Genomic DNA, 15,305 nt, shown 5'->3' with positions numbered 1-15,305 from the left:
CCTACCTCCCCCTGGTGGGCAAATGGAAAATGTACGTCTAGCCCAGGGAGTCTTCTTTCATCTGAGTCTTTCCGCTAGGTTCCCGAAACGACCGGTATTTGCTTGTTTTATCATACCGTCCCTCCTTCCCACCAGACTCGGCACAGTTCTGGGTTCTGAGAGACACTTAAGACTCAATTCTGAGAAAAACACCCAAGGAAGCGATCAGTCTCAGTTCTGAAGAGAGAACCGCGACGGTCACACAGCTGGCGCTGGGGTGAAGAGGAAGCCCCGAAGGCATCAAAGCAGAAAGCCTCGGTGGTAACAGAAGCAGCCGCTCCGGAACGAGCACGGAAAACACTGCGCCGCCGTGAGTGCGGCTCCCGGCACGCGCGAAACCCCGCGGCCGAGTGGGGAGCCGACTGGACCGGGCACACGGCTCCCGTCTGTGACTCCTACGCCGCTGTTGCGGGCTCGCCCCCCCGGCCGGGCGAGGACCCCGCGTGGAAGGCGGGACGGTCCTCGAGAGCGCGGGGGCTCCAGAGGACTGGCCGCCCGGCGCTCGAGGGAGGCGAGGGCGCGCGCGGCTGCAGCGCGGTCCGAGTACCGCGGACGGCCCCGCGGCTCCGACGTCCTCGGTGAAACACCCGCGGCGCGCAGCCCCGCTGCGGACCACGGGCTCCCGGCTCCTCCCACTGTGCCTCCTGCGGGGCGGCGCCCAGCCCTTCCCTCCCAGACAGAGCCGACCGCTGCAACCGCCTCGTAACGGTCCCCGCGGCGCCCGCGCTCGCGTTCGAAAGCGAACTCAGAGCCCGGCCAATCGGAGGCCGCGCTCCTCCCCGGGAGGAGCGCCGAGCCAATCACAACCCTCGGGGGCGGGAGGCGGGGGAGGACGCAAACGTCGGGCTTGCGCAGTCGCAGTGCAAGCTGGCACGCGCCGCTTCGCTTGGGGACGTCCGCGCAGGTAGGAGAGCGGGTCCGCGGAGCCGGGGCTGCGTGAGTCTTGGCAGGGAGGGTCCTTTTTGCCCCATGTGGGAGTCTCCTCTTCTCGGACAAGCAGCTGTGGAGCGGAGGCACTGGCTGTCTTGGCAGCCGTGGTGGGCGCGCGCCCCCGGCCGGTCCCCTAGACCCCCGGCCGCCCCAGCCGTTCCTCACGCCGGGCCGAGCCCCCTGCCCCCACCCTAGCCACCCCCCATCCCGGCTGCCTCTGCTCCCCACCGGCCAACCCCCAGTCCCCCCAGTCATCACTCCCAGGCCGACCCCCCCCCCCCCCCCAGCCATCACCCAGGCCCGCGGACCCCCTGCCCTGCAGGGAAAAGCCTGGTAAGGGCCCTGCCCTCGCCGCGGTCTGCGTTCTGGCTGTTCTGTTTCCATCTTTCTCTTCTGTGTCCAAAGCGCACGTTTCGGGGGGAGGGTACAGCTCAGTGGCAGAACGCGTGCTTAGCATGGAGGAGGTCCTGGGTTCCATGCCCACTACCTCCAAGAATAAACAAATAAACCTAATTACCTCCCCCTGAAGAGAAACCCAAAATGCACGTTTCGTTTGTTAATTTTTCAAGCTTAGTACTGGGCTGCTTGCTAGTAGGCAAGCATTGTTGATTAAAACAACTTTAAAAGACTGGGACCTGCCCTCAGGGAACCCGCCCTGGTGCTAGAAGCCATCGGGGTGAAGGACAACTCAGAGCGAGTTGGCCGCGGTGGAAGTCAATGGGGCTGGGCAGACGTTTGTGGGCCCGGGTTACTGGATATGCGGCTGGAAACATGAGTTGGGCATACGTTGCAAAGAACCTTTAATACCCAGAAAATAATAATTGATGGTTTTTGAACCAAGGAGAGCCGTATGCCAATTTGTGTTAATGTGGTGAGACTGGGGTCTGGTGGCTTCCGTTAGAGAAATCGCTTACCTGCTCTCTCCCTGTTCTAACCCCTTCACCAGCCTTTCCGCTGTGTTCTCACCTTCTGTGAAGGTGCACATTATTACTGGTGCAAATTTGCTTTATTGACTTTGAGGGTCTCCGTGTCTGCTTACTGAGGAAAAGGTAGTAAGGGTCTGTATACAAAGGTGTGCTTAATCACCTAGTGGGGTGACCAGATCCAGGAGGTGCCGTTCTTAAAGGTGTGGCTGAGGAAATCCGGAAGTAGCTTAAAGAGTAATTTACATGAAAGACTGTTGTAGTGTGACTGAGTCTATTTAATGTGTTAATTTGCCTGTAGTATTATTAATTCTATTTAAATACTTCCGAAAGAGTGTGTTAACTGTGGGGGAGCAACAGCCTGGCGATTAGAAGGCCCTAATCAAAGGCCCATTCTGTCTTCGCTACACAACTGAGGGGCATGTCTTGACCCAACCAACACACAAATTTAGTCACCTGTAAATATGTCCCCGGGGTTAAGATAGATGCCTCAATTTAAGTTATGATTATAATGAATTACAACCGTGCAGCTAGTGACAATCCATGCTCACCAGGTAATCTGATTATAATTAGTTTTCCAAATAGAAATGACTTTGGGAGAGAAGGTGAGGAATTAAACATTTTACTGTAGCTTTCAAATTAATAAGTTGACCTTTTAATTAATGTTTAAGTCTTTGTGGGTTTGACATGAATTGGTACATCAAAGCCCTGTCAACTGTAGGTTTACTGCCAAATTGGGTTTTTAGGCTGTAGAACTGAGAACCAGATCCAGAAATGTGGTGACCCTGTCAAGACACTGCTTCTGTAGAAGGCCTTGCTTGGAAAGATGACCTTTCCACGTATAAGTGAGATCATACAGTGTTTGTCTTTGTCTGGCTTACTTCACTGAGCATAGAGCCTTCAAGGTCCGTTGCTGTTGTTGCCAGTGGTGGGATTTCCTCGTTTTTATGGCTGAATAATATTCCATTGTGGGTATGTGGCACAGCTTCTTTAGCCTTACGCATCGATGCATGTTTCCATGTCTTGGCTATTGTAAACAGTACTGCCCTGAACATGAGGGTGCAGACAGCTCTTGGAGTTTGTGTTTCCTTTGGATTTGTTCCCAGAAATGGAACTGGTGAATCACTTTCTTTTTATTGCTGAACGATACCCCGTGGTATGGACATACCCTGGTTTGTTAGGTTCTCCGTTCTTTGGTTGACAGGCATTTGGGTTGTTTCCATTTTGGGGCTGTTAGGAATAGTGCTGCTGTGAACATTCACGTACAGATTTTCATGTCGGTAGGTTTTCAGTTCTCTTGATTGTGTACCCAGGATAGAATTACAGGGTCACAAGGCACTCCTTGTTAACCATTTTGAGGAACGGGCAGACTGTTTCCCTAAGCAGCTGCATCATGTTGCTTTCTCAGCAGCAGTGGGTGGGGATTTGTGTCTCCACGTCCTCACCAACACTTAGACACTGTCTCTTTGGTTATAGCTGTCCTGGTGGTTGTGAAGCTGTATCTCAGTGTGGTTCTGATTTGAGTTTCCTGGCGACTAGTGATGTTGGGCACCTTCTCATGTGCTTGTTAGTCATCTGTGCATCTTCTGTGGAGAAGCATCTATTCAGATCCTTTGTCCATTTTCAATTGGGTTATTTGTCTTTTTATCATTGAGTTATTTATATGTCCTGGATACAGGTAAGTCCCTTATCAAGTATGATTTGTGAGTATTTTCTTTCCTACTATGGATTTTCCTCTCTTTCTTCATGGTGTTCTTTGAAGCACACAAGCTTTGAAGTTTGATGAAATCCAGTTTATTTTTTCTTTTGTCTCTTGTGCTTTTGGTGTCATGTGTAAGAAGAGTTTGCACAATGCAAAGTCACAAAGATTTATTCTTAGAATTCTTTTTCCATTTTATCTCCTTAATTTTTGCCAATGCAGAATTATTAGTCTACAGTTTTTCTCTTTTTGTATTTTAAAGAGGCTCCACTGTTTTCTGGCATACGATGTTTCTGAGGAAATGTCTGCTGCATTTTTATCTCTGTCCTCTGTATGTAAAATGCCTCCCCACCCCCTTGATGCTTTTAACTTTTTATCCCTGGTTCTCTGCAGTTTAATTAGGAGGTGTCTTACTGTTTTCTGCCCTCCCCACCATGCCCCACTTAAATCTGTTTAATGTTATTCTACAGCTCACTAATATTCTGTTCTTTTTCCTTTGTGGGAACATACTTATACTACAAATTCATGTTATTTTTTTGAAATTCAAATTTAACTGGGGCTCTTGTATTTTATGTGACACCCCTGGTCCAGGCTTGGGACGTGGAGTGTGCAGGAGCACCACATGCTCAGTTCTTACGGGTTCTGTTCTGTTAGACAAGTTGTCGAGGTAGGGTGCTGGCACTAGGATCAGGGTGCTGGACAACTAGCTCGAAGAGATCACCAGAAGGGAATGAAAGGGTCTCAGACCCCCTCCTCAGAGTAGAGATTAATATGAGGACCCTCTCTGTCCTTCCCTAAACTGAAACCACGCGCTAAAAACCCCAGTCACTGCTGCTGACGCTTCCGTGGTGGCCGCTTCTCTCCCTAGGGAGTTCCAGCCGTAGCCACGTGTGAGTCCTTCTCCTTGGGGACCATGCAGAGAGCGTCCCGTCTGAAGAGAGAGCTGAGCCTGCTGGCCACAGAGCCACCCCCGGGCATCACGTGCTGGCAGGATGCTGACCGGATGGACGACCTGCGAGCTCGTAGGTGTCACACCGAGGCAGAGATGTCACACCCCTGTCGGAGGTTATGCTGAAATTTGAACATTTGTGTATTGTTCTGAAGTAGGGGACAGCTGCAGGGAAAAGATGGCCCTGCCACCTTTCTGCCTGACTTGTTTACGTCTAGAAAGGGTTTCATGGTATTTCGTCTTTGGCCTTTTACTACTTTTGCTGATTTGTAGCCAGGATTCGGGTATCAGCTCTGAAGCAGTGTTTAGACCAAAGATCACCATCTCAGATGTCTGCGAGGCCAGACGGGAAACGCAAATGATGAGAATCCTGCCGTCCAAACCAAGCAGACCTGCAGCTTGGATATGGCCTGTGGGCGGTGTCTCCCACCTTCTGTGCTGATCGTCTGTGTGTTCTTTGTTTGACCCCAGCTTGGGGTGCACTGTACACTGTGTGAGGACCTGCAAAGCCTGAGAGAGTTACTGTCCCGGAGCCAGCTTCTCCCTTAGGGCCACAGCCTGCATTCTGTCCGTCTGGTTTGGTAAAATGCAGATCATCTGACCCCCTTCTTAACTTTTTCTTTTTCTTTTTTTTTCTTTAAAGAAATATTAGGTGAGACCAACACACCTTATGAAAAAGGTGTTTTCAAGCTGGAAGTTAACATTCCTGAGAGGTCAGTGTGAATTATATTCTGAATTTCCAGGGGAAAGCATAGTTATTGGAAGACAGAGTGATGGAGTTGAGTGTTAAATGCAGGTGTTAAAGGACCTGGATTTTAATCCTGGTCTTATCCTGACTTAATGTGACCTTAGGTAAGTTTTTTTGTTTGTTTGTTTTGTGGAGGGGGGCAGATTATTTTATATCACAGGAGTTCAGTTTCTTTCTCTTAAAACTGGGCTAGATCACATCTGAAGTCCCCCCCCCCTTTTCATTGTAGTAAAATACACATAAAAATGACCATTTAAACCACTTGAAGTGACAGTTCAGTGGCATTAAGCACATCCCCACTGTCCATCTCCAGAGCTGCCTCGTCTTCCCCAGCTGAAGCCCCACCCACACCTGGTCAGCTCCCAAGCCCTCCCCGGCACCTAGCAGCCCGTCTTTCTATCTCTGTGATAAGGCCCCTCTGACCCAGGTGTCCTGAAGGCATTCTTCAGGTGAGCTGCAGCTGTGCAGTTTGTGATGTGTGGACCCTGGCCAAACTGGTTAAAGCACTGGGAGAAGTGGCTTAGTCACGGGACACACCAGTTCTGCAAACAGACCGAGACTTTCCAAGGTTTGTGTCTCTCTGAAGAGATGTAATAACCAAATGCAGTGTATAAATCAGAACTGGATCCTGGTTTCCAAAGCCTCTCTGTAAAAAAAAAAAAAATTGGGATAGTTGAGGAAATTGGAATAGCAGATGATATTGGGAGAAATTTTGAATATTTTATAGGTTGACTGGTAGTTTTGCAGTTACACGGGAGAGTGACCGTATTCTCAGGAGATGCTGAAGTGTTTAGAGGGTGAAGTGACTTGATCCAAGTGATGGATGTAGAGGGTTTTCAAAACTATGATCTCAACTTTTCTATTTATAAATTTCCATGATAAAAATTAGGGGAAAGGCTATCTTCCTGATCAGCCACCAGCAAGCTGTTCATGTGTACTAAGAAGCAGTATTTTAGTAAGAAGTCTGTTCTCCTGTGCTTTCAAAGGTATCCCTTTGAACCTCCTCAGGTCCGATTTCTGACACCAATCTACCACCCAAACATTGATTCAGCGGGAAGGATTTGCCTAGATGTTCTCAAACTGCCACCAAAAGTGAGTGGTGGATAGAGGGTTGACCCTTCGCCCTTTGTGGTCTCCGTCTGTAAAACCTGTGCCGAGAAGCACATTCTTAGTAACACAAGAGCCACTGCCCTTCTGTCTGTCTGTTCAGGGCGCCTGGAGACCGTCCCTCAACATTGCGGCCGTGCTGACTTCTGTTCAGCAGCTCATGTCGGAGCCCAACCCCGATGACCCACTCATGGCCGACATCGTAAGAGCCCCCGCCCCGCCGCAGCCACGTTCCCCTCACCCCGTCTCCGCACGGTGGGAAGGGGAGCGGCCACAGTGACCGGTCACTTTTCTCTCCACTGACCCTGGTTTCATCTCAGTCCTCAGAATTCAAGTATAATAAGCCGGTCTTCCTCCAGAATGCCAGGCAGTGGACGGAGAAGCACGCGAGACAGAGGCAGGAGGTACAGCGTCCGCACAGCCCCAGTGCTGCTGCATGGTCTGTGCTGCGCCCCAGGGTGGCGCGCTGGCCTGTTTTAACTGAGAAGGGACCATTTGCAGAAGTGTGGAGGGGCGGGAGGGAAGGGACCGTCATGGAAGAAGGGAGAAGGAAAAACTTCCCCGGTTTATGCTTACGGAGTTTCCTCCTATAACAACATCTGGAGTCCAGGAGCAGGTGGGCGCGCTCTGGCTCTCCCTGAGCTGCGCCGTGCTCCTGACTCAATGCAGTAGCGGCTCATGCTGCGTGTGAAAGAGCGGACAATTAAACCACGTAGGAGACTGAGGAGGATGTTCTTGGAGAGAACGTCACACCCCAGAGGACACACGTCCTGGAGGTCGTGTACAGCACGCTGCTGTCCACCTGGTGCTGGTGTGAACTCTTAGTATTTCCTGTCCGCTCCTTTTTAGGCTGATGAGGAAGGAATGCCTGAAGATCTGCGCGAGGCAGGACATGCGGAGGGGCGCGGCGCAGTGCAGAAGAGGAGAGCCAGGCAGCTGGGAGGCACAGGAAAGAAATTCTGCCCCGATGTTCAGAGGGTTTGTCCTGGGCCATCTTAGTCAATATAGTCTTTGCCAAGATGGTCCAATGTGCCTACATTTCTGGAACGTTTCTCTGTATTTGATGACATTACCATTTTTGTATCCTAAAAAACAGACCTTGTGTATTTGTATGTTCTGCCATGCATTGGTTCTCTGAGCTTAGTTTGTTTTATTTAGCTTGTATATATGTATTTCAACTTTTAAACCTGAAAAATAAATAATTATTTAATTTTGAGTGTGTGTTTATATTGAATGTGTGTCTGGGAGCAAACTGGCCAGAGAGCTGTGCAGTAAGAGTGCTGAAGTGCTTGCAGCTGTCTGCTTACTTTGCCAGCTCACCGGCATCGCTCAGACAGTGAGTGACAGGCATGGTGCAGACAGCTGGAGAGACAGTTCAGTGACCACCTCATTTCCAGGACTCTAGGTTTTCAGAAGGCTTGACACAGTGGGTTAAGGTATGTGCCCTTTTGTTAATTTTTCTTGGAGCTTTCCCTGCCTGTGATTTACGTCACTGGTCAGCTCCCTCCCACGGAACGGGGGGGTCACAGGGGCACCTGACTCCCGAGCGGCTGTGGGACTGACCAGGTACTGCGGGAAGAGTGCTGGCAGGGCCGGGCGTGGGGGCGGTCCAAACACGGGCAGCCCCAGAGGTGCCAGGAGAGCAAGGTTCCCTGAGTTAAGAGCAGAGGTGACCCCGTGAGTGGTCAACCGCAGATTCCAAGTCCCCCCGCCCTGCTGCCCCCACTCCTCCCCAAAGGCCCCCAGGTGAGGACAGATTGTACTACCCACCTTGTGGTGTCTCAGCCGTCTGCCCCTTGGCTGCTGCGGGAATTCAGCACCTGCAAATAGAGCTGCTTCTCCAGCCAAGTGTGTGCGGCCCCCGCCTGGCCAGCTGCCGGGCAGCTGAGATCCCACACAGGGAAGCCTGGAGGGACCAGAAGAGGCCAGGGAAGGGCGCAGGTGTGCTCTGCTGGGGAACACAGTCCACTTCCTCCTTGCTTTTCAGCAAGTGGCCCCCAGAGAGCACCCTCCCCTCCAGCCCTCAGCCTCCATTGGTAACGGGCTGTCCAGTGAGTCTTCCTCCCTGCCCCCTCCCACTCCTGGGCAGGGTTTCTGCCCTCTGGTGCTTGCCTCACCCTCGACCCCCTCCCACCAGACTAGACCCCTTCCTCCCACTGCCTGTGTCCTTTAACCAGGACCTGCAACTCTGTACTTCACAAGATGTCTGCAGGGCTATCTTCCCCCAGACTTCCCATCAGAGGCAGCTTCTGGGGGGAGTCAGTGTCTGGGTTTTCCCTAGATAGGGTCAGGTGGTGAGGTGGTCCCTTTGGGGGACACCCGGCTCTCCCTTTCCTGATGGCTCCCCACTGACCTCTGTGTGTGCGGGGCTTCTCCCTCCCTCCCCAGGGCCCCCTGGGACCCACTGCCCCATGGGCTTCATGCCCACCTCCCCGGTGCCCTCCTTTTCCATCTCAAGCATTCTCAAGGCTGGGCGGGAAGACAGCTCAGAGCGTCCTCATTTTTGAATAAAGTCATGATAACAGCTAACACTTCTCAAGCGCGTACTGTGTGCCAGGCGCCAAGCTCAGCTCTACACGAAAAATCTCTACTCTTCCCGGTAACCTTCAGAGTGCGGGTGCTGTTGCTATTTCTACTCTGCTGGTGACGACACAGAGAAGTTAGCAGGACCCCAGACCCCCTGGCTGCCACCGGTAGATCTGGGAGTCAAGCCCAGGCCTGTGACTCCAGAACCACTCGTAACGACTGCGGACACTTCTGACGTGTGCACATCTGTCCCCTGAGGCCCCAGAGTGGCCCTGGGTTGACAGGCCACCCCCCCATCAGCACCCCCCTCCGCAAGACGAGGAGAGGCTTCGTGCTCTAAGGTGCGTCCCAGTGCGACGCCCAGCGGTTCTGTGATGCCAAAGCCACCCGTGAGGTCTGAGGACAGGGCCTGCAGGTGTCGGCTTAACTTCAGTTACCTCCTCATCTCCCCCTGCCCAGCCTCTCCCCTCCTCCAGCACGCACTCTCTTGCCCAGGGACCCCTCTCCCCACCTGATAGCCCATCCCAACCACGCTCCTTGTCTGCCGAAACCCCATTCACACACGCCCTCTCCACCAGGAGCTGACGGGTCAGCGGGGTTACTTGGGTGCCGTGGGTGGGGGAGGCAGCGAGGGGTCTCTCTGGCTCCTCCTCGGGGCGAGTGACAGGGCTCTAACACTCCCCGGGGCAAACCCACTGTTGGCTCATGAATGGAAGTCCAGTCGGGCTTCCCGACTGCTGTCTCCAGAAGCACTGGTGATGGGAGCCCATCCTGGGACCAGTTACTGTGGCAAAGACAACAAGCTAAGAAGCCTGGGTCGCGGCCCACTCTGGGCCTGGAGCTCCCGGAAGGAGAAAGGCCAGTGGCGGCTAGAGCATCAGGGCAGCCCGGCCCAAGGAGAGGGCACCACGGGGTGGGGCTTCGGCCGCTGCGGTGTCCCAGGGAGGAGCTATTAGAAAGAAGAGGGTCGGGGACGCCACCGCTGCCAGCCTGCTTTCCTTCGAGGGGGCTGTGATGACCGGCCGGGCAGCTGAGTTGAGTGGCCGATCTCGGGGACAGGATGGGCCCCTTCAGACAAGAGGCGTCTGCTGCTCTGCGACCCCACCTCCTGGCCGGCGTCCTCTTCAGGGCGAGGTCTGCTTAGGTGTCTCCATCTCTGCTGATTCATTTATCCCACAGAGACCAGATAATGGACTGGGCACATTCTGTGTGTTATTTCAAAATTATCTTCACGATTTTTGAGTTTGAGATTATTACTCCCATTTTACACGTGGGCAAGATAAGACTCAGGGTGATTAATCCGACAGAATTCACTCAACTAGTAGGTGGTTTAGCTGTGGATTAAACTCAGGTCTTCGAAGATGTATTTTTTTTTTTTTAACATTTTCTATTGATTTATAATCATTTTACAATGTTGTGTCAAATTCCAGTGTAGAGCACAATTTTTCAGTCATACATGAACATATATATATTTCTTGTCGCATTTTTTTCTCTGTGAGCCACCACAAGATCTTGTGTACATTTCCCTGTGCTATACAGTATAATCTTGTTTATCTATTCTACAATTCGGAGATGTATTACTTTCTTAATTCTGTTTTTTTTTTCCCCAACAGGAATTAACTGAACACCTTCTTTGTGAAAAAGATTGAAGATACGGCAGTCCGTGAAACCAGCAGGTCCCCTCTGCTGGACCCTCCCCACCATGTCCACTGTCCCCTGTGGGCAGCCAGGTCCCCTCTGCTGGACCCTCCCCGCCATGTCCACTGTCCCCTGGGGGCAGCCACGCCTTGTCCAGCAGGACCCTACACATGGCCATCCTTGCACTGCGCCAGGAGATGGGCCTGGCCTAAGGGATCAGCCCATCAGTTGACCTTTGACCTATGACCCGGCTGGTCAGATAAGTTCTCACTCAGTCTCTGAGGACACTGCCCATGGACAGGCTGAAAGGAAACAGGGCCACCAGCCTGGGAGCTGGGGCAGAGGACGCACTGGGAGGGCACCTGAGGGCAGAGGTTACAGGTACACAGACGCCTCCAGGTAAAGAAAAGATCCCGACACTCAGAAGCCACCCTTGGCCCACTTCCGGGAAGACGTCTGCAGATGTGCTTACACGTGCGGGGGGGCCTCGTTCCAAGAGGGCTCGTGGCAGTGCTCTTTGTAAGAGCAAAGATTGAGACACCCAAATGTCCGAGAGAAGGGGACGAATCACAGGCATGGTGTGTCTGCATAACTGGGGAAAGCCAAATGTTTTACAAATGATGTTAGCTAATCAGCAGGTGTGCCAAGCAGAGCAGAACTGTGGCAGGCAGGCTCTTTGGAGGGAGAAGGATGAGAACACAGGTGCATCTGTCTGGCTGTGCCTGAAGACCCCGGAGGCAGAACCGGTGAGGGCTGGGACGTGGGAAAAGACACACGGCCTCTGAATCATGTGAACGGACTGCTTACTCAAAACTAAATTCATGGAAGGTCTGTAACTTAAAGGTGGCGAGGGGGAGCTGGCTAACGGGGCACCTGCGGCCCGTCTCTGAGAGCAGAGCAGCCCTCAGCTGGCAGCAGGGTGACAGCCCCCCTGCCCTTTCTGGTCCTAGATGTGTGGAGACACTGCCTCTGCTGCCGCTCCGCACAAGTAGACAGCCTGGCAAGAGCAGCTGTGGCCTAGCCTGCAGTAGGGCCACAGGGACAGAGGGGCCTGGAGTCCTGTCCTCAAGAAGAGGGGCCCGGCCTTCTGAAGGCACTGGTGTTCTCCCAGAGGGGCGCTGGGCACTGGGCGCTGGGCTCTCATCCCCGAGCTCGCAGGTTTTCCTTGAGCTCAAACTGTCTCCCTCCCTCCCTGCCCTCGAGAAGGGCCCACACAGTTGTCTTGGGGGCACCATTCCCCGCGAAGCTGGGGGAGAAGATCCCCAAGGCCGAGGGGGAGACGACCGCCCAAGGACAGGAAAGCGAGCTGCCTCCGGAGGGCCATGGCATCAGGAAACCCCAGAAGCAGGCCTGGGTCTGAAAGCTGCCCAGAATCTGAGCAACAGACAGGCCAGCTTGTTCGCTGCTTCCTCCAAACTCTTTAACCCAGTCCCGCGCACACAAGGGCACCTAAACACGAGTGAGTGGGACTGCCTCTGCTCCCTCTGCGTGCGCAGCGACGCCAGCCCCCGGGCTGTGCCGATGGCCCAGGGCCCAGGGGACATGTGCGCCCCTCCCCAAGCAGCTCCCGCTCCTCACCCTCTACAGAGGAGAGAGGGGAGACTGGGGACATCGACCCCCACTGCTGCACTACCACCAGAAGGACCCAAATATTGGCATCTCAGCTGCGGGGCATGGGGCGGCCCAAAGGGACAAGGCTGTGGGTGGGAGGACTCCTGCTCCAGGGCAGAGGTAGCCGGGAGGCAGGCTGGAAGGGCCAAGGACTCTGGCCACCTCCCGCCGCCCTCACTTCTTGGCCTACGAGGAACTGCGTCTGCCCTTCCTCCCTCCCTGCTCACTCCTGAAACCTGCGGTTCTCCCAGGAGGGGAAAGCTGGGTGTGAGGTGGACACAGGAAGGCAGAGAGGGGCCCTGTGCAGCCCAGTCTTCCAATCCCAGCTTGAGCAGGATTCCCCGGGGAGTGGGCCGAGGTGCTGGGAGTTCCCCAGTGGGTCCGAGAGGAGATGGGAGGGCACGGCTGCCCAGGCAGGACACGGAGCCACCGCCTCGGCCACCGCAGCCCCTCAGACGGATGTGCGCTGACATCGCTGCGTTATTGGCAGACTTCCGATTTTGAGTCTAATCAAAGAGATAAGTCAGCTTCATAGTCTTCTGAGTAACACTCGGACTTGCTGGAAGTCCGGGCGAACACAGAGAAACTTTACTTCTCTCATTTCGGGTAAGTGTACAACATCTACTGGGCTTTTGGAGTGATGACAACAGTTTGTGGGACCACCTCTGCCCCCTCCCTCTACACCCGCTCCCCACCAGCTGGAGGCTCGGCAGGTCCCGGGTCTGTCAGAGCAGGTGGAGGACGGCCGCGGGCCACCTGCAAGCTCGTGGCTTTCCATGGACCAGGACGCCTGCCCCCATGACTCCGGCTCCAACGAGGCCCCTCCCCACGTGCCACTCGCACTGCGGCCCTGACTCTGGGGGCACTGGTTGCGGGCTGGGGGGGGGGGCAGCTGTGAGGAAGGGGACAACTTCCTACAAGTCAAGGCTCACCAGTCACCCCACCTTTGTCTCCATCCGTGGGGCGACTCAGAGCTCCTTTCCACATAGGAGTCACCGCCTCTTGGCACCCAAGGCAGAGCAAACGCCTCCCATTCAAGGCTCAGATCAGCCCCAGGAAGGAGGGAGCCCCAGGTTCTCGGTCACCGACAGTTAAATAGTTTGCAGAACTGGGTTAGACCAAGTTGAACAGATTCCGCTGCTGCCTTGTGCCGTCATCCTCTAAGGAAGGGAGGGTCCCATTTCCCAAACTCACTTTCACAAGGGGTTCCTTTCCATGGCGTATTGAAGACTAGCTGACTCAGAACACATTCTGCATCCAATCCACGAGGAGTTGGGGGGGAGGTGCCTGTGGCAACCCCTCCAGGCCTTTCTCAGTCTCCTGCCCACCACACCCTGACCCTGGACCCTCTGGGCCCCCAGCCCAGTCACTGTCCTTCGCTCCCCTCACCTCCCTCAGCAGACAAACATCAAGACCCGGGTTCTCAGTTTCACAAGCGACAAGGAAGAGGTCAGAACGAGGCCACGGGGACACCAGGCCAAGGACATGCAGGCAATGGCCCAGGGGAGAGGAGGCCAGTGGGCAGGGACAGGCCACCTGCTTCCTGGTTACAATGAGTTTCGGTTGAATTTATTTTACAAGCTGCGTTCATTCGTTGTTGGGGGAGAGGGGACGGAAACAGGGTGTGGGGGGAGACATTTATAAGTGTGAGGCAAAGGCCGAGCCAGAGAAGCCCCTGCCCCCTGACCAGCCCCCGCCCACCGGCATAGCCCCCTCAGCTCCCAGAAGCAGTCCGTCCATGGAGAGTGGCCAGTTCCCAAAGCGGGTTTCCTCCGGCTCTGCAAAGTGGCCCCCTGGCTGCCGGCGGGAGGCAAGGGTCACTGCGGGGAGGCCGTAGGTCTCCAGCCCGGGGTGCTGCCTGGCCTCAGGGGCGGCCAGGACGAGATCCACATCGGAGAAGGCCACCAAGGCCTGGGTGGAGTCGCAGGAGCTCTGCTCCAGCTTGCCCGCGGCCGTGTAGGGGAGGGGACCAAGGGCCCCCAGGCAGGGCCGCAGCCACCGCAGGTCCTCCCGGACGCGGGGACTGAAGAGCAGGTACAGCAGGGGGTTGAGGCAGGCGGGCAGTGGCAGCACCACCAGCAGGACGGCCTTGATGGCCTCGGGGGTGACTGGGAAGAGGCCCAGCGCGGAGGCGGAGCTGAGGAAAGCCACGGGGCAGTAGAGGAGCCCGTCAGTGAAGGTGAGCCAGGCCACGTGGCGCACAGTGGTGCAGTCCCACACAGCCTCCAGGTCACCCCTGGGCAGGTCGCAGGACAGCTTGACGTAGGCGGCGGCCACCACCAGGAAGCAGAAGGAGTTGAGCATCACCAGGGCCACAGCGAAGCCCAGGGCTGTGGGCTGGCCGTTGGGTGGAGTGTAGGGCAGGCAGAGTGGGGAGGTCCCGTACTCCCCGATGGAAGCTAGCGGCAGGGTGGCTGCCAGTCCTGCCAGCAACAGGCAGCCCAGGGCCCCCGCCCGCACGCTGCCAGGGGAGGGCGCCTTCCCGCGGGCCCGCACACAGGACACGGCCGCACTGCAGTGCACGGCCGCCAGAGTCAGCAGCAGCACAGAGGCCTCTGACCCCAGCACGGCCAGGAAGCCCGTGGCCTGGCAGCCCAGCCCCACCTCCCAGTGGGCGCCATACTCTGCAAACCGGCCGAAGGTCAAGGCGTCGACGGAGGCGAGGAGGCCACAAGAGAGGCCGGTCAGGGTGTTGGCGCCCGCGATGGCCCCCACCACAAACTTGTCCGGGGGCAGGGGGCCAGGCCCGCCCGCGAACACGCTCAGCAGCACCAGCCCGTTACAGAGCAGCGAGAGCAGCACAACGGCCCACACGGCCAGGCGGACGCCCCAGCTCCCGAACAGGTGCTCGCAGGGCTTGAGGGGGCCTGTGGGAGAGAGAACCGCACGCTCGTCCTGGGTGCAGCGCAGCCTCTGCCATCTGGGGGGCGGGGCTGGGGGAATACTGGGGACACAAGGAGGTCTTCCACGGAGCTGCAGGGGGGTTCGCTCACCCAGGACGTATGGAAAACAGCATGAGAGAAACGCGCGCGCAGTCCAGACCACACGCAACAGCACAGACAGGCAGCGCAAGCCCTGCCTGGAGGAGAGGGTAGGGAAAGAAGTCCCCCCACGGAGCAGTGTCTGGAAGAAAGG

The 15,305-nt window shown here is 55.5% G+C and overlaps 2 protein-coding genes across 6 annotated transcripts in view; one reads left to right on the top strand and one right to left on the bottom strand.

The window, feature by feature from the left end:
- Positions 1-869: 869 nt before the first annotated feature.
- Positions 870-7,609, top strand: UBE2T (ubiquitin conjugating enzyme E2 T). Its single transcript, XM_032466916.1, has 7 exons — positions 870-943; positions 4,460-4,613; positions 5,184-5,253; positions 6,275-6,380; positions 6,499-6,597; positions 6,716-6,799; positions 7,245-7,609. Exons 2-7 carry the CDS (start codon positions 4,505-4,507, stop codon positions 7,392-7,394), a joined length of 618 nt encoding a protein of 205 aa, XP_032322807.1. The 5' UTR covers positions 870-943; positions 4,460-4,504; the 3' UTR covers positions 7,395-7,609.
- A 3,443-nt stretch (positions 7,610-11,052) lies between these two features.
- The window catches only part of LGR6 (leucine rich repeat containing G protein-coupled receptor 6), an 88,757-nt gene continuing 84,504 nt past the window's right edge, over positions 11,053-15,305 (bottom strand). For 4 of the 5 annotated variants that reach the window (XM_032466910.1, XM_032466911.1, XM_032466912.1 and 1 more), the window contains one exon: positions 11,053-15,037. In XM_032466910.1, the coding sequence (XP_032322801.1) occupies positions 13,809-15,037 (1,229 nt within the window). In that variant the 3' untranslated portion in view covers positions 11,053-13,808. Of the gene's footprint in view, positions 15,038-15,163; positions 15,294-15,305 lie in introns of all 5 variants that reach the window. The other variant, XM_032466914.1, reaches the window with a different exon arrangement.

This window comes from Camelus ferus, chromosome 23 (assembly GCF_009834535.1).
Source record: "Camelus ferus isolate YT-003-E chromosome 23, BCGSAC_Cfer_1.0, whole genome shotgun sequence".
NCBI classification, from domain to species: Eukaryota; Metazoa; Chordata; class Mammalia; order Artiodactyla; family Camelidae; genus Camelus; species Camelus ferus.
Note: the sequence above shows the minus strand (reverse complement) of the source record. Positions and strands in the feature narration are given on the sequence as shown.